Here is a 25,502-nt window from a genome sequence, read left to right on the forward strand (position 1 = left end):
TTGGCTTTCCCAAGCTTTTCCAAGCACTCTTGTACTTTCTTTCACTAACTGCATTATTTGTTTTTTAAGCTTATTGCCAAGCAAATCCAGTCAGCCCATGCCTGGTATTCAAGGCCTCGTATAGCTGTGGCCAAGTGGAAGCCATGCTGAAGCAGGAGGCTGGGTGTGGCCTGGGCTGTTTTCCCTCTTGACCCTGTCAAGAGTCCTTGCTGGCTTTATCCAGGTGGCACAGGATACCCACCCAGTGTTTGCTTGTCATTACTGTGAGTCTGTTCTCCCAGCCTCTTTTTGCAACAAGTGATCAGATTCATCGGGGTTAGAGGTGACTGAGGCATATCATCTTCATTTAAAAGCCTGTGGGATCCTCGATCTGAGAGACCATAGAAGTAAATGCTTTCCGTTGCCCTGACTCCTGGTGGTTTGGCAGTAGCACCCTCAAGTTGTAGGGTGATATAGGTCTCATCTCTGGATCTGAAACTTAAACTTGAAAACTACTGAACTGGTCATTAATCTGGAATAATTTTGCCTGAAATAATATTTGGGGTTGCTTCTGTATGTGAGTGCCTTTCAGCAAGCGAAGTTGAGCACTAGATTGTCATGTAACATGATGATGATCCAGTACTAGCAAAAATCCATTTTCCACTCCCTTTAAATCTGCACGTAGGCAGCATGCTGCCTCAGGAATTGTCTAGCTTGCTCATGGGTAAGTTAGATTTGTTCATTTCATGCAGCAGTTTTCTCACAGTGTAAAGCATGCTGCAAATCCACTAAGTTTCCTTCACTTTCCTGCATGAACATAGTATGATACTGTAGTGGAAATGCTAAGTCATGGCTTGAACCAGTGATTGAGCACCTGGTGGGAAGGCAGGGCCAACCCAGGGGAGCTCAGGTGCATGCAGTGTCCCTGAGTGACTGGAAGGGGTGGAGAGAAGATCCACCCCTTCCCAGACCTCATTTAGGGGTTGGCAGTGGAGGCAGGGGTATCTCACTGGAGATCTCTACCTATGTGTGATCTTCCAAAGGTAAGGAACTTTTCTTCCTTCATTTCTGTGTCCACGGCTGCTGCATTTGGGCTTGTCATCGTTTGCTGCAGTCAAAGGCTTTGCCACTCCACCATTATTGCTGTACTGTCCATCATATTATAGCGTTACAGATACAAATCCCTTTGAAATGTATCTCTGGTGTGTGGTAAGGATTTGCCAAGTCACATTACCAAGACCTGCTTGCACTCTCATTAGTACAGTCAAACATTATTCTTGATTTTATACTTCCCCTTGAAAATATTGTGGTGAATATAGGCCACAGCCACCTACTGCATAAGCAGCTCGCACTGACCTTGCTCTGGATCCAGTGGATGTGCCTTCAGCTACACATGCACCCTTTTTGATCATCTGAACTTTGCTCAAGCAGCAGCTCATGGCAGTGGTCAGGCTGGGTGGTGCGGTGTAAAAGGCTACTGGAAGCTGTCATATATCATTGAGGTGGAAGGGGCTATTGAAGTCATCTCTGAGTCTTTCTATTTCTGTTTTTATAATATGTCTTATTACATAATTAAATGCTATGTGTTCGTTGTCCCCAGAGGGCTTATGATCTAATTCATTGAGCATTAAAGTTGATGATTATTGGCACAGACAGCTGGTAGATGGTTCTTTCTATTTTTATTATTCCAGTGTGACTCTATTTTTTTTATTATTTTCCATTTAGTAAATATCTGATTTGTTTTTATTGTAGTACTATTTGGACATCCTTTGAGTCTTGTATTTATTCTTGTTCTTCTCCTGCTGCTCAAGCAGAATGTATTCTTGCCACCCTTTTATAATAAGCTATTGTTATATAGATTACAAATATGAAAAAAATCTAATCCAGAAAACAGAGTTTCAGAAATGTATTAAATACATACTTGTATATTCAAAACTGTAGATAAAAGTGTAGGCCAGATGGTAAACTACCGTCCTCTACTGCAGTCAGAGCAATTTGTTTAGATCCCCACACTCAGACTGTGAGAGTTATATTAGACTGCACCTAATTTATCAAGCTTTACAAGAGGCATCCAGGTCTCACAGGATGTATGTGTCTTTGTGTCCAGTAGTATCTGTACACTGCTCTTCTGGAAGAGATTGTGTTTCCATCTTTCTCTGGAATTGCCTGAATTGCCTTCTCCAAGAAAGCAGGAATATATGCTAACCACCCTTAGAGCCACCCTAATTATGGCTCTTCCATATTGCTTCGATCATCAATATATGAAGGAATGGGGGAATGACTACTGTAGGGTCTTCACATTATGCAGAAATTAGGCATAGTAGACACAGACCCATTTGTCCCTGCAGGCACCTTTGCTTTGGTCCTCAGAGTTCCCAAAGGACTTGCGGAAGTCCTTTGCGTTTGTTGATGTATTGAAAAGTTTCAGAATCCAAGCCTTCAGCAATCTGAGAGGGAGGCAGAAGACCAGACACAGCATTGCAAGAGAATCTGACCTGCTAATCTAGTTTATAAATAGTGTTTGGTTATCCAGATAGTTGAAAATACGGGTGTAGTTGTATCACACACCTTTTTCATTATTGCCCAAGGATGAGCACATTCATGGGGTAGAAGAATGGAGTTCTAGTCTAGCCCTAACCTTGGGAAAGAATCTTGTCTCCATCTATCACTCCTTTGGGTAGTGGCAACTGTAGGACTTACTCTGACGGGCGCAGTCTGTATCCCCCTTATCTTGTCAGTCCATGCGGCAAAGAAAGAAGGATTTATTGGGGTGGAAAAAGACCCTGCAAGAGTGCAATACTTAGTAGTTCATGCTGTTGTAAAGTCATTGTCTTCACAGGGGTGAAGGTGATTTCCTGTTTTCTTGTCTCTGCTACAAGAAATGCTTTACATGAGTCATTAGATAAAAAGGCATAAATAGCACTGAGAACAGGGACTGGCCTGCAGTGTGCTGTCCCTCCAACTACACGCTCACAAATCCCCCAGAGGGATTTTCAGCTCGGCAACTATATCAGCAGGGAAAATGTGAGCCCTAAAGGTTTTCTTGGCATAAATAAGCAAATGATAGCTTTATTTATTTTTTTTCCCCCTCAAACTAGAAGCAACTATTTTTATGTGTGGAACTTGAACACAAGTAATCCTGACTCAACTTCATTGCTTGAGCTATGTAGCCCAAGTAGAATGGTTGTGTTGATAACAGGGATACTGTAATCCACCTGCTAGGCCACTATGCCAGTGCAAGTATTGACAACTGCAGTGATTGTGGTGTAACACTGGTATGCTGAATATTATGAATAATATAATAAGAAATAAGAGTTGATGAGATTTTGATACATGTGTAAATACACTAATTAATTGTGTAGCTATTACAAATTTAACTGCTTGAGTGTATTAATGAAAATCTAATCAGAAATGTTAGGCAACGTTTGGAAATGAAAATATAGAGTAGTTAAAGGCATATTTAAAGGGTGGCTTTAGTGTTTCAAGCTTTTTGCAGAGTGACTTCTGCTATGCTGAGGTATGTCATTTTTGCTGTGTTTCAGCAATGCCAACAGGGATGAGAGTGCAGAGATAGATAACAAATAGCTAGCAGCATTGCCAGGTTTGCTGGCTGGGTTCCTTACATCTAGGAGTGAGGGAGAGCTAATGGATGTCTCAAATCCTGCTGGAACAAGCCAGTAAATGCTGAGAGCATCCCTGGAAATGATAGAAGTGCTTGTCCTACCATATTAAAAACAAACACAGTACTTCTACCTGCTTCTGAGCTGTCTAGGCCTTTGCTTCGGTGAGGGGCTTGGGACCTCCCTTCTGAGACCATCTTAGACTGGGAGCATTCAAAGCTGCAGTTTTCTGAGTGAGCATCCTCATCACCAGAGCATCAGCCATGACAACAGCCCTCTTACATCTCTCCTAGCAAAACTTATCCATTGTAAAAGAAAATCCGAGGTATGGGGAGCAGCAGAGTTGGTGGAGGAGGAGCAACTTGACTCAAGACTTCTGTATGCCCTTACACTGTACTTCCTTGTTGCTGAGTAAAAGGCACAAAAAAGCATAGGGAAGAGAGCCTGGGACTCTGTTGTGCCCATTCAGTACACTCATATTGTGTTTCCCCTTGCTGGTGCTCTTAACCCCTGCACTCTTTTAGGCTCTCTGAGGCCAGTGACGTGGGCTCAGCAAGCAGAGGAGCAGGGCCCAGCCTCCTCCAGGCAAGTGTGAGACCAGAGACAAGGGGAAGAAATACAAAACAGGAAAGCGGGATGGAGCCGAACTGTTTTACAGGTTGATGTGTGTGGATTTGCACAGTTGAAACCCTGAAGGGTATCCCCTTACCTTCACTTGAGCACTAACTGGTTCTGGATGTTTTTTCCTGTCTTCAGGCACTTGCAGGTATCTTGCGTGCAGCTACAGAACACTGATGCTTCAGGGCTGGAAGCCTAACAACCTAAGTAACTCCTGTGACAAATGTGCTGTTATGGGGCCTGGAGCACAGGTAGGTGCCTGCAAAGGCATCCATTCTCTTTCCCCCCCAAGTAACCTGCAAAACCAGATGTTCCGCTCTACAGTCATGCAGGTTCATGATACTACCCTGTATCCACAAGGACTGTAGCCTTAGGCATGGTACTGTCCAGTCAAGGCTTTTGCTGCATTGCCAGTTTCTAGTTGTCTTTGGGCAGGTATGTCCCCTTCGGCTGTTGATGCCTCGCTTCCCTGCATTATCTGCTTCTTCCCCTCTTATGTTGCTCCTCTGCTCTGCTCCTACTCTGGTTCATTTAGCTCCCCTGTCTCTCCCTCACGGCTGTGTATGTGTGCAGTGGCACATGTGCTTTCCCTCAACATCCGTAAATAAGCAGAAATGTAGATTACATGTTAACCAGACATCCATGGCTATTGCCAGTGCCCAGAGTGCCAGTCACTGCAGGTACGTCTGTGAGCTGCACCCAATGGGATGTGTGGCACTCCTCCCCAAGTGACCTCTGGGTGTGTGTGCAGCAGTGGCTAAGCTCAGTCTGGTGGGGCTGCCAAGGAGGATTTGGGGTTAGACATAGAAGCTTTTAAAACTTTGTGCCAGCTTTGGCTGGCCTAGCCTGCCTTCATCCAGCTGTGATGGGGTTTGCCTTAAATGGCTTCATCTGTTTCTGCAGTTGTGGCATGCGCTTTTATCAACAGTTTACTTATTTGCTTTTAATTATTTATGGTAATGAAATAGCACCCATATCTCAAAATTTTCCATGCAGATGAATATTCTTGTAGTTCAGATCCTTTGGCTGTGAAAGGAAACAGTTTCTGACTGTTGCTTATAGTGTTTATTTCTTTTTAACTTCAAAACACAGATGATTTTCTCAAAACAAATAGAGTAATGGAGGGAATGAAGGTGGGCTGGCTTTGATTTTCCAAATGTGTTTCTTGGGGGAAGTTACAAACTGTTGGAAAACAATTAAATCTTAGCGTACCCTGAGGGTAAAAGATTCCACAAGGTCATAAATATCACTGAGGTTAGCAACAAATCATTTTGTTGTTTTTTTTCCCCACCCTTGTGTAGCATACAAATGGCACTGGATGAACCCACAGAATTTCCAGGGTTAATACAAAGACGTTGTGATGGAAATCTGAGCACTCAGTTAATTACTAAGATGGGGAATTATGAATATGTGCCTCCTTGCTTTCATTCTGTAAAATAAAATTGATGGAATAATTGGGTATTATTGTATCAGACATTCTCACTGCTGGTTTAATCTTACAGTTCTGCTATTTAAATCACTATCCTTTGTTGCTGCTTATTTGCATTTGTCTAGAAGTCCTTTTCTTTACCCATAGATGGGTATAAAAACTTTATTTAAAAGCAGCAGTAGAGTGTTCAATTATATTTTGTAAATAGCTCTGATGTCATAATTTTTCAGTACTCTTGCAAGCTTACAGTCATTAGTTTCATTGACTGCAAACATCTCGTGCTCCACCTTAACAGTCATCTAGAAAAGCAGTTGAGAGAGAGACGCGTCAGGAAGGTTAAAGCCAGCTTTTGGGCATGTGCATGCTACAGCCAGGTGCTGCTCACTGGAAAAGTCAGGGAAGATGGAAATAATTCTGGAAACAAACAAGGAAAAGTGTAAAGTCTCTGTTAAGCCTACAGTGACTACAAAATACCCAGACCTACATCTCCTAGCACTTGTGTAGACGTGTGGAATTGGGCATGCACAGGCAGTCAGATGCATACCCATGTGGGCACGGCAATTCCACCCTTACTTCCCTATCCCAGGGAGCAGCAGCTTTGCCTGCCAGCTTGCAGTACTGGAGCAGCAGCTCTGCTGTGATCTCAGGGGGCCCATCTTCTCCTATGGCAGGGGACTGTGCTGCACCATGGAGCTAAAGAGATCCTCTACGGCTGGGACTGTAGAAGAGTAAAAAAATACATTTGGAAATGTATAATCTCATGATTAATAAAATTGGGATAGGAACATAATAATATTTTTTGGTTGGTTAATGCCTGTTCTTCACAAGCGAGCCTTCCTTTTGTATGTGTGAAAATTGAATGTTTTGGTCACTGGGTGTGCTGCCCTTGTTGTAGTGTGTTTTGTAGCATTTTGCACCTACACCAAAGGAATATCTTTGTTATCTGATTTGCTTGAGTTGTGTAATTGTCAGTGCTATAGCAAGAAACAGATGGATTGGGTGTTGGGGTATCACTCAGTGATCGGAAGAGGGTCTTCCCAAACACAAGGTGGGTGCATGTGTGAAGTGGCCACAAAACTTACAGTCTATCACATTCAATGTCAGGGTTATTAGATGGTGTGTCAAGAATACCAAAATACTCTTCCCTGTTTGCTGGAGGTGGCGTGTTGGTTGGACTTCCTACACCGGAATCGGGGCTTGGTGCAGGGTGCATTTCTGCTGCATACTTCTCTTCTTTCTGAGAAGGTTCTTGCTTTTGCTTGAGGTTTTTGAAACGTTTGAGCTTCACAGGGTCCTTGACTTCCTTGGCACAATGAAACAAGATAAAAATGTCCCTCCGAAATTTGGAGCTCATTCCAAAGTAGATAATAGGATTGTAGAAGCTGGCAGACTTAGCGAACAAGCTGGCAAGGATGCTGGTAAGGTTGGGCACAGGGTGACCGTAAGCAGACCATATAGAGATAACAGCATATGGTGACCATGCAATAATGAAGGCTGTGCAAATAACAATAGAGACCTAAAAGACAGAAGGAAAAATAGCCTTAAATCTATTCTGGAAGACTTAATCAGGGATGAAATACACTGGGGAAAAAGAGCTTAGAAACTGAAGTGGAAGGGAAACATTCAGGTTCTCCTAAAGGTATGGCTTACAGGACTGTACAGACAAGCAAACTTCTTCTTTGATGGAGCCAGGCATGCCTAGAAGCTATGTATCTCATTTTGGCATGAGGTGTGCATGAGCAATGCCTCATCTAACGGAACAAAAACAGCTACAATCCCCTGTAGGTTTATATGAATTTAGGAGGTTTAGTGTAGATTTCAATCAAGGGTAAGTAATTTGAAAGCTCCCTTGTAGCGTCTGTGTATTCTCAGAAGTAATATCTCTTCTGAAAGAGAATATGCCAAACCAAATTTCTTGTGTGGCCTATTCCAATTATATTTAAATTATTTTTCTCTTGTGATGTAGCAACAATTATTAGGCAACCAAGGGAGTTCTAAACAATCCTTATGTTCACTGAGTTCAGGCTCACTAGGGATTACAAAGAAATTTAATACCGGTTATAGGTTTTGTTCACTTCTGTCCTAGTTGAGACCAATTTCTGGTCAGACAGATTTCACTGAGATAAATCCCACAATATGAAACCCAGACTTACCCTGGTGACATCACGCTCCATTCTCCTCTGTCTATCTGTGGGATCACCGAGTCCTGTTAATGCATGGCTTAATTTGACGGTATTGATAATTGACACATATGAGAAGACCATGACTGTTACAGGTAGGAAGAAACAGCAGATAAAAATGGAGACTATGTAGGACTTGTAGATCGTAGAGAAGTTGGCCTTTGCCCAGTCTATCTCACAAGTTCCATACATGCGATCTGGAAAGCAAAGCTAAGTTGGTTAGCAAGTTTAGAACGCTTCTCTGGCTTCGTATGATTAATTTATCACTTTCAATGCAGTATTTTTCATCTTTTAAGCAGTAGGCATCTTTCTGATTTAACGAGCTGTGACAAACAATTTTTCAAGACCTGCTAGGCCATAACAAGTTTTAATGTATATTATCGTTCTGTCGTATTTTAATTTCCATTGTAAATCTGTAATGTACAAACTGTTTCAGGACAGGAAATGGTGACATTTTATTAGAAAAATGGGTATTAATTTAGTATGTTTGATTCTACAGAATTTTATCTTCTGTTATTTGACATAATCTATGAGGTAACTTTCTAAGGTGAGCGCTGTAGCAGCATAACAAGCAATAGTAAAGATACAATAGGCCACATGTAAGAAGCCACTACTTACATAGCAAAGTAGGTAAGAAAGAAAAACATTGAGTGGTTGTGGTTTTTTTTAAATGGAAGTAAAAAGGCTGTGAATTTTAATGCAATGGGAGAAATGAAAGCGCATTAATGGAGCTGATAGAGATTATGGGAAAGTGAAGCATATAAATACATTAACAAAATGTTTGATGTCTTTCTAAATGGAAAGCAACTACGAAGGAGCTGCAAGCTCTTGAAAACAATGTCATGCAGATGGCAGGATCTGCAACTAGTGGGATTTACAAAAGGACGGTAGCTGATCAGATAGCTAAGGAAAAGGCAATTGGGAATAAAGAGTGGTCTCTGCTTAAATGCCTTTACGAACAGCAGCTGGCTTATCTAGTCTCTTTGTGTTTGTAAATGTGTGCTGACAGAAAGCCTGAGTTTGACAGCATTAAGGATTGTCTGTAGTTCCTGAACTGTGGATCTTTGTTTACAGAGGGATGTCTGTTTTTTTTTTTCTTTCCCTGACAGCCATGGAAATAAACTGAATTATAAATAATTGAAGTATGAACAAAAACTACATAAGTCAGGTATTAACGAGTCCTGGAAATGTGGTACAGGTGAAGCCTGCATGATTTAACAACAGCTTTCTCACTGACATCTAGTGATAATTCTGAAGAAAAAAAATCTCTTAATTCCTCATGGGTGATAGGAGGTTTAGATAGGAATAAATTAAAGGAGCAAAAGATTAAAATCTCTTTTTAGTCTTATCAAAAAGAGCTTGATATTTCTAACACCAGAACCTTTAGGCAGTGCTCTCTGGATGTTCTCAGTAATAGAAACAATTTTTTTTGTATTCTTTGGCTTTTTCATCAATAGATCCCAAGATATTATTCAAAAAGATAACCATAACTTCTGACTTAATTCTTGATTTCTGGTTTGTGAAAACTTTTGACTGGAAAAAAAAAAAAAGCATCTTCCAAATGAAATGGAAAGAAAATCCTGCAGATTTTCTGAGTCAGAATTCAGAGCTGTGTTGCCCTTTCTCTGCAAAGGTACCAGTGTGTGGCATTTCTGAAAGTCAGTGGGGGCCTGGGGACCTCTGCAGCTGCTGTGCAGAAGTGACAGGTCAGAGGCAGCACTGTGTCTTGTGCTGTGGTTTGCTGTCACTGTCGTGCTCAGCTGCAGGACCTGCCATTGCTGGGCTCACAGGTCTTTGTGGGTACCCCTATGGAAAATGTGTTCGGAGTCAGATAAACCAGGACTTTGAAACAGCTGTGATTCTCAGCAGGAAGAAGCACTCAAAGAAGCTGTCTTGAAGACTGTTGTTAGAGAGTTGAATCCAAATTACAGTCAGGATCCAGGGGGGCACATGGATGCCCTTACAGGAGGTCCCTCGATCCATGTTAGGGCCAAAAATGGATATAAGAAAACCTTTTGCAGATGAAGAGCTAGTTGGATTCTTGTGAATACAAAAGCCCAGGTTGCTAGAAAATGCAGAACAAATGATAGAAGCCCCCCCCCCCCCAAGTTCTAAGATATATCTAGAATGCAAAAAAAAAAGACAAAATTAAAATGGTTGTCCCATCTCAAACAGAAGATTCACTGAGCCTAGTACTCTGATAACAATTTGGTTTAGCTTAGCTCTGAAATTATTTTATTGGTTTGCTTAGAGACTTAATTTGAGACAATTTATCAACTATTCCCCATAATGAATTTTTTAAGAGTGTGAATAGCCCTTAGCTATTGAATTACCTTGGTGTTCACTAATCAATTTTTTTTTCCACTTTTTTTTTTTTTGCTATGGCCTTATCTTGCACCCTCATCACTTCTGGCATCATTTTCTTCCTCTGCTGTGTTAGTTTTCGTACTTTCATTAAACTATTTCACCAGATCTTTCTGGCTTGCCTTCTGCAGTTTCAAATTTAACATGCTGGAACTTGAGTTATAGTCTAGCTTCCTAATCTTGACAGTTTTTGAAGGATGTGTTTTGATAATTTCCTTTATCTCATTGCTTAACCATGCCAAATATTTCTGGCCCCATTTTTTTTTCCCCAGATGTAATACACATTTGATCCAAGTATTTCCTGTGATATCTTTGAGAAATCTCTTTATAGCTGACACCAAAGCAGGTAACACTGCGCATCTGTCTTGCATGATGAATGATTTTTTTTTTGTTCTGCTGATAATCAGGTTTATCCAAACAGGAGAAAGAAAGGTAAGTATCTCAGTTCAGTTCAGTGGAGAGGTACCAAATATGTACAACTGAAAGATACCTGTTACCTGTATAACTGCCCCAGCCAAGCAGTGGAGCTGCTGACCAGAAAAAGGCTGCTATCCAGATGAGGGCCATAGCCACAGTCATACTGCTGTTGCTGATGCAGTGAGCTGCAATGACATGGTTTAACCAGAAGATAATAATTTAAGAAGGTGATCGTAACTCTGAAATCAGAAGTCTCTAGTAGAACAGCAAATAATAAAGAAAACACAGCTATCTGAGAAAAAGTTTAGACAAAACTAAGTATTTTTAAGAAAAGCTTAAGTTTGAAAATGCTTGGGTTCGAGATCACTTGGAGCAGTGGGAGTGGATGGGTGTTTACCAGAGACAATGTTTGCTGAAAATACCAAGTTCTTATTGGACTTCTGTTTTGCAGTTTTGTAAAAATTAGGAAACAATTATATGTTTCATGCAGAAACAATCAAGATTTGTCTAAATTTATGGGATTTTCTTCATCATTTTGAAGTTTTTACTGTTAAAAAAGAGCAAAAAGTATCTGGTCGCACTACATAAGCCACTCAGTACAAATGATTCAGTCTGTTCCACTGTTGCCATATGTTGGGTTATTTCTTTGTCTACCCATAAAATATATATGCAGCCACCAATCTCTGTTCCTTAACACTTATGTAACGTTGTACTGAGTACTTGGTCAGATTTTCTCAATAGGCAAACATAAATTACAGGCGAAGAATGTGTGATACAGTAGAGCAAAAGAGAAGCGTGCATTCTGACCATGGCTTCATAAGATGCAAGGACTAGAGGACAGAGAAGAAATCATAGCCCAATTCTAACACTGAAATGAACAAATTTATCGCTACAGAAAACTGCAAAATAACCTCCTGTAGAAGAAAAAGACCTCCATAAAGAATCTCGTCACAGCTACCACTGCTCATGTTACCGGAAAGAAAACTCATATGATGTATCCATTGTTTATGCAAGCTTTAAATGCATATACTAATAGGTTCTTGCTTGAAAGATGATACAAGCCTGTCATAATAAGGGTGTGAAAGTTGATAATGTATTATCTAAGGATGGTTGTAGCAAGACAAGGGAACATTTATAGAATATGGGCGTAGGTCACTCTGAAAGTAATGCTTTCTGTTTATTTCCATGGAAACTAACTAGAACAGCTACCTGATTACATTAGGTTATGGTTTCCAGTACAGCTAATTTATATCTGGTAAACTCTGTAACTGAAAGAAGAACAGATTTAAAACAAATTCAATGAAAGTACAACTGGATCTGCCTTTATTCCTTACCTCTCTCAGGCTGGCAGCCTTTTATGTAGCGGGTCACACTGATCACTGTGAGGGTGTTAATGCTAGCCAGGCCAAAGAGAAGAGTGAGGAAACCATCAACCTGAAAAACAAAGCAGTACAGAGTGTTCTCTTACTGCAGAGTGCCTAGGGGGAAAATAACCACAGGGATTGCTCCTGTCATTTTCATGTTAATGCTCTCAAAGAAGTTTATCCAGCAACCCAACCAGCAGGGAAATGCAGGATGTCAGGAGCAGTCACCTCCTATAGGATCAGTGAGCAAGTAAATGGTCAAAAATTAGAAAATGCTCTGTAATGTGCATCAAATAAACATGCTAACACACCCTCACATGCATGCTTCCATGAAATGACTTGCCAAGTGAAAGAGAAAGAAGTTTGAACTGAAATGAATTAAAACTCCAAATGTGCAAAAAAAAAAAAAAAAAGACAAGACACTGGATGCAACCACTGCACTGAGGTAAAGCAAAAAATACAAACTGAACCCAGGAACTTAAGGTCAAAGAGAGAAGAAGACAGGTGATAATGGGCTTGGCTGAGTGAGAAAAGCTTTTCAAAATAAAATATTAAATAAAAAACATTTAAAGCTATATCATCCAAATAGATTGAGACTCAGCGTTACTGACTACATGCTATTTACCAAGAACTAGGTATAGGAATGGAGTGGCTGCTGACTGGTGAAGGTGGCTGTAGCCATCTGCTAGAGAACACGATCTGAACTAAGAGATGAGGCAAAATGCTGAGGGTAGTCCTCTTTCTGAAAGCTTGCAGTAATGTACCAAACCAGCCAGAGCAGAAGAGCTCTTGGAGGTGCCGGTTGTACACCAAGGGAGGTGGGAACAGAGAGCAAGTGTCACCGGGCTGACTTGGCATTCAAGCGGTAGAAATATCGGAGGGGGGGCACATCATTATTCCAAAGGAACAAACTGTCTTTGTGTGAACAGGCACAACTCCCATGGAATTTAATTTACCCTAGAGCTGAATCTAGGGCTTTAATCCAGGCTCAAAGCTGAAACCATGGCAGATTGTATAAATTAAATGGGGTGAAGGGTTAAGAAAGGACTAGTTCATTATTTCTTTCACTGCTGGTTTTTCTTACCATCAACCTCCTTATGTCAACCATATATACTTTATAAAGCTACCTTTTACATTTTAAGGAGTGCGCAAAAGTCTTGCTACTGCAACAAGCCAAATATACCTATGCTCCACTTAGAATTGACTCATACTTGGTGTATAAATGCAAACAACAGAAAATAGACTTCCTTGGGTGGTTCAGCTACATCGTACAGGCTGCACTTGGCTGAATTTTACCCACTAGGTGTTGTGGAGGTTAGTGAAACACCTGGATACAAAAAAAATGAGCTCTGCCTTTAATTTGACTTACTAATGAAAACAGCTGTCGCTGTTCCATGTGCTCTAACAATGCATCATAAAAGCAGAAGAATAAAGCATGGCCAAAAGCTACTGAAAAAAAAAAAAAAAATCACACCGAGTAAGCTTAACTGATCACATTAGTTTTTTTAGATTAGAAAGGAAGCAGTATTTCAGTGATGATTCAAAGTAGCACTTTGAAATTAAATCTAAAAAGCTATGAGAGTTAATACAGTAGGAAGACAAACATAACGTATCCATTAGTCTTTCCATACTGAAACTGGTTGTTTTTTTCTTGAAATACATCAAGGTATGTTTTGTCACCTGCAGATGTGACTACCTCTCTTCTTCTATTCCACATTCCCTGATGTCAGAGCAAAGCAAGACAATTACATTCAGTCACCACTTCCAATAGCCCTTGGGCACACTTACTTACAAGGGAGGAAAGTGACCTTAGAAACACAGTCTTGCCCTTTACCATTTAAGATAAAGTTTATCACCGCAAGAAAGAACAAGCCAAAATGTTTTCTTTGCTGCATTGCTGAAATGCAGTTTTCCTTAATTCACTACAGTTCATAGCCACTGTCAGAACTAGGTGTCATTCTTGTATTTTTTTTTTCACAAAGTTGATCATGCAGTAATTTTGATCCATCAGCCTTTATACCCATTATGAAATAGGAGTAAATTAGCAGTTTTAAAAGGTTTTCTCTCAGTACTTTACCAACACTGCTCCTTGTGTGGATATTCACAGAACTGCCTCATTATGTTGCCTGGAAGCCAAGGCACAACTGAAGAAAAGGCCAATCATAATAATATTCTTGGTATACTGTTTACAACCCAAAATACAGAAAGATCACTCTGCATGCAAATTCATTTTTAAAACTTCCTTTCAACATAGGGGAAGCCAGGAATCCCCCAGTGCATTATCAATCAAATTTTTAGATATGAGATTGGGTGTGCCAAAATTTTACTGCCTTTAAGACTTTTGTATCCCTAGTTACTTCATAAGGGTTGTTTTCCTTTACAGCAGACGGAGTAAAATACAGCCTGTTATTGTATTAATCAAGATTTGGTAGCACAAAGTAGCTTTTACGTTTCAATTTAGGCTGGGACAGTGATCGCGGTAGCCAGAGCAGCTGCCTCTCTCCCTCTTCTGGCCAACTGGGGAATCTACCGCAATTTCACTAGTATGTCAGCTTGCCTTCAGAGCCACAGACTCTCCCTTCTGTTTGAGATAATTAATACGTAAAGAAAAAGTTGAGCTTTTAAAAGGGATTATGTTTACACTCTCAAAATAATTTTATAAATACAAAGGTAAATAGATATTCAAAAAAAAATCTCCTTCAGTGTCAAAAGACAAAAAAGCACCTACTAAATCTCTAAGCTATACCTCTTGAAAAAAGAAGCGAGGAATTTATAATAGAGAACGTTTTAAAGTTTCAAAAAATTCTTAGAGTTTGCTGTGAGAAAACACCCTCTCACAGCCAGTGACAGTGATATTCTCCCATCCTTCCAGTACATCAGTCAATTGACATCATATGTCAATGGGACTGTTTTTTCTTATAGTAACTTCTTTTCTGAAGAACAGCCAAGGTTCATGGTAAAAATTACTCTCCACAGTAGACTGCTTAAAACTCCCAGTGCTCAGATATTGATTCTTTGAGATTTAGTCAAACACGGGGAGTAGCAACAATTTATAATCCACCACAATTTCCACAGAGCCTTCTGTTCACATCCACTGCTGTGCTATGGTTGCATTCCACCTTTCAAAATGTCTCAGCAGGATTCAAGGGTAGCCCTATTTAGAGGCGATTACATTAATCCAATCCATTACGTGTCTCTGACACAAACGGCAGGTAATTTTCTGATCGGCAATGAGAACTAATATGTAACAGGATTAGACAGTTTAAGACATTAAGTAAGAACATCAGATGCCCAGTATTCTGCATTCACCAAGTGATTAAATCTTTCTATTGGAGGCATATATTTTAAAGATAGGAAAAATATGAATGCATGTTAGACTACACAGTTACAGGTATAGATACATAATTTTATTAATTATACTAGATAGAAAAATGTACAGTTGATGCTAGCTATTAATATGTGCAGATTATGTTTTGTCTGTAGTAATATTAGAGAATTCAGAATAAGTCTACTTGCTTGTTTGTAGTCATTTTAGGTTTTTATAGTGGCTTAATGAGATTCAATTTATACTTACTTTTGGGTGAGTTTCAGTTATTAGAGTTGTAGCCCTCTCTGGTCACAGTTTATACTCACAGTAGTACATGCCCATAACAATGTGCATGGTTCTGAACATAACAACTTCACCAAGTGCATAGAATTTAACAAAGTCAAATTTCTTTCAGAATTTCCTTACAGAACCTCACCAGACGCAAGAATCACATCCACACATGCTTGTGAGCAGCTTCCTAGCTCTGGGTTGATGCTGTGGAACCATGACAGGTTTCATGCCTCTCCAATCCATACATGAAGAATGAATGAGGAGGAAGCAACAAAGCACATAGCTCATGCCACCCAGATCCAAATATAGTGGAAAGATTCCCATCTTCAGGTTAAATGTTGCATTACCATTGTCTTTCTGTGAATTACTGTACAGGGAAATTTAGTACTAGATGAGAAACTCCTGCACTGTCCTCAGGGAATGTCCATGCTATGCTGCATAAAACTCTTTTCAGTGGGCCTGAGCCCAAACTCTTCTCCACTTTGGTGGTGTGAAGTAAGAGGCTGCTTGGTTATTGTTAGCAGCACCAATATTATAAACACAAAGATCCAACCATATGCAGACAGATGGAAGAAAACAGCCTCATGAGTCACCTCTGTCATCTTTATATTTCCGTGGAAGCAAAGCTTAGCTTTATGGCCTACAATAATTCTGCCCTAATAACTGAGATCATTTAAAATCAGATTAAGCCAGACTCTCTTTTTCAAAGTAAAATAGTACTAGCTTCACCTTTTCAAAAGGTTGTGGTAAGTGTTTTTTTAGGCTTACATGTTTCTCAAGGGAGGAGGTCCTGCAGACTGTTCACAGGCTCCACCAGCACAGCCCAGAAATTGCAAGTGACCCTCCAAGTTCTCTAATGGACAATTGCCTGTCCTGTTTCCCAGTAAGAAGGAATCTGCTTGCGTAGCCATCACCAGGTTAATACAAGGTCACCTCTGATTGCTGGCTGAATGCCTACCAGTGAAGCTATTCTTACTCTCATAAAGCTCCTAGGCACAAGGCAGGGCAGGCTAGTATTGGTGCCAATTCACATAGAAGTGGCTGAGACAAGAATTTGCTATGTCCCTGACAGTAGGAAAAAGCAGAATGACACTTGGAGATTTCTTACATTGATACTCTTCGATCCTGTACTCAAATAACAAGAGAAAACAAAGAGAACTGATTCATCCCAAGAAAATACTTCTAATCCTAAAATAGGTAAGGGCTGTTAAGGTCTTCGCATGACAACTGTGTATGGTTGACCCGATATCTCCTACCAGGAAGGTCACACACAAAGTCTTAGTAGCACTGGGAGAACCTGAAAGCAAATGCAAAAGATACAGATTATTCTTGATCTTGAAGAGCTATGTGGAAAGCCAGCAGGTGCAACTTCATCCTTTCTGCTCGTTTAGAGATGTGAGAGTATTGGATGCCATATCATATAAAGCTCATGATGAGCAACTATCCTCTGGTCACTAATGCAATCAGTATGGGATCACAGTCAGGATCCAAGCAGGAATTGCTTGCTTTCTACTCAGGAACAGTGTACTGACTTTATGTAAAGCATATTTATGAAATAAATGATGAGTAAATATGAGGTAAGGGTATTTACGACATTCAGAAATAATCAGTTATTTTTAAATTTCACACGAAATTTTGCTTAAAAGTCAGCGAGAAGATTTGGCACACAAGCAGGAAACTGACAAACATTAATTGCTTCATCCTGTGGTGAGTAGATCTTGAATGATGAAGATAAGTGATGGGCAGCAGCTTTTGAAATAAGACATTCAGTCTCTTAGAAATGCATATCAGCACAGAAGAATGACGAAGGCTGCTAACTGCCACGTGAGGAAGTGGAAACAAGAACAGGATGTTTTGAGGACCTGTGAGAGGAGAGGCTGGTTCAGGAACAGGAATTCAGGTGTTGGGAATTCCCAACTTACTGTCAGACAATGAGTGCCCTTTCCAGGCAGCACAGTGCTCGGGTGACACTGGAGTGGCTGCGCCTGTCTTGTTAAAAACCAAAACTGATAGTCTGAGCAATCACCGTTTTTCAAGTACCTACTATATTTCTTCCTTAATTTGTTGCAACTGGCTGCGGAAATAATCATTTACAGCAAAAACAAGGGATATTTCATAGCTAATGAAAACTGGCATAACTTCCCTGCAGTCACATTAGTTACACTGAAATGATCTTCTATGTTGCTAATGATTCTGTTTGTGCAAAGGCATTTTTTCCCCTCTTCCCTACAGATGAAGTATTTTTCTCATTAAAATTTCGTTCACAGATGTCTACATGAGTTGCTTTTACCTCTTTGACTGCAATGTACACACTCTTCAGATGACATGAAGGCAGATCAGAAATAAATAAGCAGGGAAGACTAATATGTCTGCAATTTTTTCTCCGTATTCAAATCTCAGTAATGCAGGGAAAGGCTCAGAGAATGAGGTAACAGTCTAGTATTCACAGTACTTTAAATATAAAACTTGTGCAGAAGAACATAAATGGGTGCAGAAAAAGCATTGTGTAGCATAGTACAGACATCACTTTTTGAATTTGCTTTGTAGTTCAGTCTCCACATCCCACCTTTCACAGTGGACCAGTGTGTTAGGGTGAGCTGAATACAGAGCTAAAACTACACAGCTTTCCTTCAGCACCTGCAACATCTATTTTATCTCTTAATGCTCTTAGTGCCAGTTCCATGATTTGACTGCAGGTTATTTTCATCTTACTGAAATGTCAGGAATGATAAGCTATATACAAATAAAATCCCAGCAATATCACACTACAGCACTGCACTAGGATATTCAATAGGTATTTTTTCCACTCAGTTTTTACAGTTGGTTTGATTTCTTCTACATCTTATAGGTGGATAGCTGAGCACTTATAAACTAAACAGACATTGGGTCCCATTCCTGCATCATTACGATTTAAGAGAAAAATTCAGGTTTCTTCTGTCCTAGAGCTACACTTTTGGATACTGAGGTACAGATTTTTTACACCAAACAGGGTTGAGCTAGCTCAGCCTTTGGCTGGGAAAGCTCTGCCCAAGCCAGCCAGCTGCAGAGAGCTGTGCTGAGGATGGATGTACTCCTGCAGTGTGCATTCTGGTCCCACTGTGCATGAGCAGCAGTGAACTCAGGATGTGTCTGTGAAGACAGTTCCCTATTATTTTCTTCTCCCAACTACCGGGACTTGAAAGGAAGTCTGTGACATTTCGCTTTGATCCTCTTCCTTTGCCATTGCCTTTACCACATGGTTGCACTGACTGCTGAGGTACTCTACTGCTGGTCAGTCATCCCACTCAGTATGTGGAGGAATACCATAGCACATGCACTAATACATAAACACTGACTCAGCTTTTACAGACACACAAAAATCACAGACTAAGTCAACAGAGTCACTGGTCCAGCTAAGTCAGTAGATTGGTTGGTTATACTGGTTATATTAAATGGACAGAAATCTATGTCCTTCAAATGCACTCCACAAAAGAACATAAATGTCTTCAGGGTTTATGATTTATGGGACCATTTGAAGAACTTTTTGTTGAAAAGGTATTAGTCTTTTGTTTTACAATTATGGTACAGGAAAAAAGATAAATGCATGTTCTGAGGAAGCAAATGCTATCAATAAAATATAAAAGAATTTATTCAAGATTAAAAGACCCTTGCCTCAAAACACTTGAAAAGAGCCTATAAATGTTCATGCTATTGATCTCAGCATTTCCTACTGTTTCAATTTTCCTTTCAGAGTTTAAGATTCTCACCTCGAATGTTTACAAAAGATGAGCATTATTCCTTCTCAGAACTATCAGATTAGACCTCTGAGGGTTTAATCACACCAGAAATACTGGATGTGTTAAGTGTCCGCTGGAAGCAGCGACTGGAAGCTGAATGGGATGCTTCCTGGTCCTTGGAACAAACAAATACTAGGGCTAGAGAAGAGAAACTATAGCAGGAGAAGGACATCATGTATGAGTGGTCAGGGCATCCACTATGAAGAGGAGAACTGTCCTTGTCCAAGAGCAGCACTGCTAATAATGCAGGGCTGCCAAACATCCAGTTTTCCTTAGAGGTCCATGTTTGTCTGGGATTTCAGCTGGAGACTTCATCAGCTACAACATCCCAACTGAAAAACCCTGTTAAGGGGGTTTTCTAGACATTTCTCTTGGTCGTGCACTTCTCAACACACTAAGTTTAGAAAATGATGGACTTTGGGCCAGGCAGCGTCCTTTCAAGATGCACATATGCCACAGGGCTGATGCTGTCAGGCAAACAGTGCACGAATGGATTAAGGATGACACTACGCGCAGTCAAACAATATGTGCACGCCATGTGCGGTCCACTGCAGCTCACTAGGCTGCTGGTTATTTCTGTCCAAGGTGTGCCACACATAAATACAAAAGCACTGTATAAAGCATCAAAACATAAAGCAGTGCAGGATTCAAAATGAATCTCCTCAGTGCTACATGGCAAACCAAACCAGAGAGCAAGACAGCCACCTCCACTTTTAGTTTAAAACCATTCCCCCTTGTCCTATCGCTATTTACCCATGTAAAACATCAGTCTCCCTCCTGTTTATAACCTCCCTTCAAGTACTGGAAGGCCACAATGAGGTCTCTCCAGAGCCTTCTCTACTCCAGTCTGAACAAGCCCTTGGCTTCTTTGTGCGCACTTAAGGTTTATCTTGTGGATGAGAAAAGATACTCAAGCTCTCCACTAACAGTCATAAATAAGTAAAAAATAATAATTAAGAAACCTATAATGACAAAGCGAGCACTTGTAAGAGCGGTCAGTATTCTTGATCCTCATACAATTCTTCTGTATTTATAAAATTAATGTCAGAATAACTACACTGTATTCTCATACAAAAAAATAAGAAATGGGAAGAGTCAAATAGTGGAAGCATGTTTAAATCAAAGTATGAGGATTATGAAGCATTTCAAACTCTAGGGCACCCCACAGCCCATCTTCAGCTTCTGACATGACTGCAATGCATATGGGGCTCCCTAAAGTCTCCATCTTTTATGTTCACCAAAAAATAACATACAAGAAAAGATTTCTGTTGGTGGATTAATAAGGTTTAGAAGAAACTGGTGTTTACATTCAGAGAGTTAACATTCCTTTACTCCCTACATGTAAGTGATGCAATGTTATTTACAGGTTTCATAGCAACTTCTAATTCAGCAGAACATATAAATAAAAACCATGTAGAACGGACAAAAAATATGTCTTGAGGTAGCTTCTAACTATAAACATGGTCAACAGGGGAACAGATGTCTCTTGGTCACTGGCTTATATTCACTGACCTGAACTTTACTAGATGAACTGGTTTGCTTACCAGCAATTTGCCTAGAGGCAAACAATGAGTGTGTCAGACTTTCCTTCCTCTGTCCCAGTCAGGACTAAAATGCAGGGCTACATCAGAGAAGGGATAAACAAGCAGTGAGAGAAGGCCGCCCTTAGAAAACCATGTCTGTACAGAGCATGCAGCTGAGCAGTGTTTGGGTACAGACCTACCATGAAGCCTCATTCTTGAAAGCAGAGCTCTTTCAAGCCTCCAAAAAGAAAAACAACACTTGATGTGAGGAAGAGTAGTAGTGGTTCTTCTGTACAGAGGGGGAGAACAGGAGCACACACATCTTGTCCATTCAGCAAGAACGAAACAACACAGCAATTTTATCATGAGATACATCTTCTGTTGCAGTTTTCACAGACTAGATTGTTTGTGAAGAGAAGAGGTATCTGTCTGCCTTCTCCCCACTCCCTCTATCCGAGATGGCCAAGAACAGTGAACCCTGCAGTTTGAAAAATGTCACCTGAGGCTACTGAAGAGAGCCCAAGGCAGAGGAAAGGAAAATAGTTATGTGGATTAAGTGAGGTGAGCTCATGAATTTTCTTCATAAACAGAAATGACAGGCTAGCATAGAAAAGTAAAGTTTCACTAAGTATACCTGACAGCAGAGGCTGAGCGATCAAACAGGGGCAAACGTTCAATGGAATGGACAGCAACAGAAAGCCAAAGTGAGGCTGCCCTTGGGCGACATGAACCCCAGCAACATGAACCAAGGTGGGGAAGGAAACATATGGGCCTTGCTAACACTGCACTGGTGTGTGTAACAGCCCACACTGTGATCCCAGCTACTGGCCAAGGAGCCCGAGTGAGAAAAGGGGACCAAGAGATACACACTTGTGAGAGAGCTGTGATGGAAAGACGGGCTCCAGCTGCCTGGAACCTTGTTCCCCTGTGTTCCAGATGTGAGACTCATTCTGGCCTGACTATGAATATATCAGATTTTATAAATAGAAAAAAATGCAACAAAACCCTACTGCTGTTCAGCACTGAACATTTTTAGAATGAGCTCTGTGCTGGCTGTCCACATATGCGCAGAAATGTACACTTTTTTTAACTATGCAGAATCTTCTTGCTATTTCTGTACAATACTCTTCCTAAACACCTAAAGATAGCCACAATACTTTCAGAAAGTAAGAAATATCTGAACAAATACTTTTTCAACACAAACCCTACTAGTTGCTGAATATATCCTGATCTTCACTCAGCAACTCATGACCAGTCACAACTATTCATTAGGGGTAAAAATAGACTTTTCCAAGTTGCCATGAATTTTTAATTAGCATTAATATGATATCATTTCCTATTTGAAATGATACATTTAAACTTTGATAATCCTCTGTAAGCTCTGAAAGAGGCAACTGTAACATTTTGCAGATCAGATTATTTAGGAAAGTGGTTAATGTGCTGTCAGGAGTACTCCCTTGCAAATCAATGAGTATGGACACAGTTCTGATTCCTGTTTACTACGTTTTACATGCCCAAAACAGCCATAGCATAGACCGTGCTCTAAACTATACAAAATACATCAGGGACTTGTCAGCCTGTGGAAGTGCTTGGGTTGGGGGAAAGCAGAAGGCTCATTTAAATTTACTTCTTTCAGCCTGCTGGATTGCAAATTTTCTGTATGCCACAGATCTCTGTTCAGGATTTCAGCCTAAATGGCTTACCCTGTCTTACAGAGGAAGTCTGCAGCAAAACTAGAACTGGACCCAGAGACCCAGACTTCACACTTCATTCCCTAACTATAGCAACAACCTTCTTCAAAACACATGACAAAATGGGAATCTCTTTAATTCTAAGTTTCTGTGCGAATTTTACAATTTGTACATCTTGTTTGTCTGATTTAACTTCTTCCATTAATCAAGAAAATTAAAAAGTTTCCTGGAAGTTTATCCTCAACAGACTTTGAATTGAAATTGTAGATTTTCTGATTAGAGAAATAATAGGTTTTGCTGAGGAAATAATGAGCTTCATTTTAATAAAATCTTTTCTGCCAAATTGGTTTAGACATACATTTATAGTGAGAAATTAAGTATTTTTTTTTCAATGAAGTTACAGCTTCTAGGTTAACCAGAGCCTTCTGCAGGAAGTCTCACTCCATGGGTAAGGAGACACAAGCTCTAAAAGTATTCTCAGTTGTGGTGCACCATAGTTCAACCACCTCTTTAAATAAAAATAATAAATACATAAGATAAGAGAACAGCATTATTTCTTTCTCTCTTTTCCTTCATCATGATCTTCTTTATACCTTGCCGTAGGCTATCCTGTCAATTTCAGCTTTTTGATTCCCTCATGAAACAGACACTCACACTAAATATAATCTTTCTCACAGATATTTCCGACAGCACCAGGGAGCCAGGCTTGCGCTTATTTATCTATGGGATGTGTTTATATTCCATCTACATAGGTGTGAATATTTCAGAGTTAGTTTAATAGCACTTTTCAAGTTTTCTTTTAATTTAAATGTCTAAAATACCTGGTAAAATACAAGCAGCTCAAGTCCCCTAGTGAAACCCTCTGGAGATGCAGATAAGAAAAGAACGATATAAAGCACAGATAATAGTAAAGAAACAAATATAAAAGGATATAAATAAGAAAAAAGAATTTAAGTATTCTTTTCTCACTATGGAAAAATTTAACCAAAATAAGAAAACAACAGAGTGGTTTCTAGTCACTAATATATCTTCTCTACCATATTTGTGGATTGAACTGGTCAATGTTGGTCTCCTCAAGTGCCCGTGAGAACACGGAATAAAACAGCAAAAGAAGGACAGCTTTTGTGCAATAACTGTGAAACTTACATTATACAAGCCTTGTCTAAGATTTCTTGACCCACTTCTACAAGGCAAATAATGAATTACAAATATACATAATCCTCGTGTAAGGTGAAGGGCAGCATTTAACAATAGCATCAGCCATAGCATCAGCCAGCAGATTGGGAATGTTGATCTTTGTGGTAGGAAAAATCATTGAGAGTTTGTCAAAACCTGATCAAACACAGATTTATGGATGTAACAAAAAAGAACACTTTCCTTTTGGAAGGTGAGTCAGCTTTTTTTTTCTTGTTGCTTATATACAGCACGTACATGGAAATAGTTACGCTTATTTTGTCTAATTAAGTATAATCTAATTTTACCTGGCAAGTCCATATCGATGTGATAATGAATCCGTCATCTCTGAAGACATTGAATATTTCAATGATCCCTCGTGAATAACCAAACACAGAAATACTGGCATCTGATACAGCCAAGTTAAACGTAAGGTAGTCAGTGGGCTGCAGAACATGTCTTTGTTTATACAGGACAAAAATCACAACACTGTTTCCAAACCAAGACATCCAACCTGAAAAACAAACAACACTTTGAAGTCAAATGTGAACAAAACAAGCATCAGTTCAAGGTGTGATCTCACTTCTAAATATCTTTTCGTTCAATTAGAAATGAATTGAAACCGTTTATTTCAGCGATTGGAAGACTTATACGTGAAGCATTTTTAAGTAGCTAGGTGTATTTTGGAAGTAAGAATGAGTGAATAACTGGCAATAAAATAGAATAAACACAAAATGCTGTTGCTGTGTTTATTGGAGAGCCACCACTTTAAGGCCTGGAGAAGTTTTTTTTTTGTCTAAGTGGACAGATGAAACTCATGAAACAACTTCTAGGGAAAAAAGGAAAGGTTGGTAGAGTGAAGCAGAGAATACCTAAAATCTGCCAGAAGCTGCAGCTGTTTAGGTGCACAGTATACAATAATGGATAGTCAGTGCTTGCACACAATCACGGAGTCACTGCAGCAGCCCTCTCTGCAGAAATACTGCTCTTTTCAGGTAATACGATTAAGGTTCTTCTCTTAGAACAGTCTAGGATCATTGCAGCAGAGCCCGTCCTCTCTGGGAATGACTTTTCAGTAATAAACCTGTTAATCTGTATGAAAAGAAAAATAACAATAGGCCCTTTACAGAAGCATTAAGGTCTTGCCTCTTTACTTTTTTTTTTTTTTTAAACTAAATATTTAAAGAAAGTTGTAATCTCTCATGGTCCAAGTACAGAAATGCCTGGCTTGTATAAGTCTTGTTACAGAAAGAAAGGGAAGGGAGATGATTCTGAATCTGGTGAAAATCGGTCACCAACTCAGTTGGAGAGACCTAGAGTTTCCATGGGTAGTTTGCATTTGGCTTTCTGTAAAGATGTAGACATGCAGAAAGAATTTATGTTTAACAAGATGTTTACTCATAAGCATCAGGCTCAATGTTTGAGAATGGCACTTAGCTGGGAAAGGGGACATCTCCAGAGCAGCTGCAGGAATGGGGATAAGCAGCAGGTCAAGCAGCACCTGGCTCTGATCAGTCCTCACTTCTACCCCAAAACCTGCTCTATGACTGCAACATATGTAGATGCTCCTCATATTGTTAATACAGAGCAAAACATAACCTCTTTTGAGCATCTGCAGTTTAGGAACCCAGGAGCTTGTGGTCGGTCTTGTTTCCCACAGCTGGTGCCGGGATGCAACCTGAAGTAGCAACCAAGTCAAGGAGAAAAGTGTTGTTCCTCCACCTAGACACAAGCAGCAGCTATCCCAGAGCACTGGTACTGTATGTTGAC

At 40.0% G+C, this 25,502-nt stretch overlaps 1 protein-coding gene across 7 annotated transcripts in view; it reads right to left on the reverse strand.

Moving 5' to 3' along the window:
- Positions 1,581-25,502, reverse strand: part of LOC110396486 (opsin-5-like) — a 46,129-nt gene continuing 22,207 nt past the window's right edge. For 4 of the 7 annotated variants that reach the window (XM_021392126.1, XM_021392128.1, XM_021392129.1 and 1 more), the window contains 5 exons: positions 24,041-24,246; positions 11,942-12,041; positions 10,688-10,792; positions 7,800-8,023; positions 1,582-7,162 (listed from right to left, as the gene is read on the reverse strand). In XM_021392126.1, coding sequence (XP_021247801.1) covers positions 6,725-7,162; positions 7,800-8,023; positions 10,688-10,792; positions 11,942-12,041; positions 24,041-24,246 — 1,073 coding nt within the window. In that variant the 3' untranslated portion in view covers positions 1,582-6,724. Of the gene's footprint in view, positions 7,163-7,799; positions 8,024-10,687; positions 10,793-11,941; positions 12,042-24,040; positions 24,247-24,604; positions 24,825-25,502 lie in introns of all 7 variants that reach the window. The other 3 variants (XM_021392127.1, XM_021392132.1, XM_021392131.1) reach the window with 2 other exon arrangements.

Source organism: Numida meleagris, chromosome 3, assembly GCF_002078875.1.
Source record: "Numida meleagris isolate 19003 breed g44 Domestic line chromosome 3, NumMel1.0, whole genome shotgun sequence".
NCBI lineage: Eukaryota > Metazoa > Chordata > Aves > Galliformes > Numididae > Numida > Numida meleagris.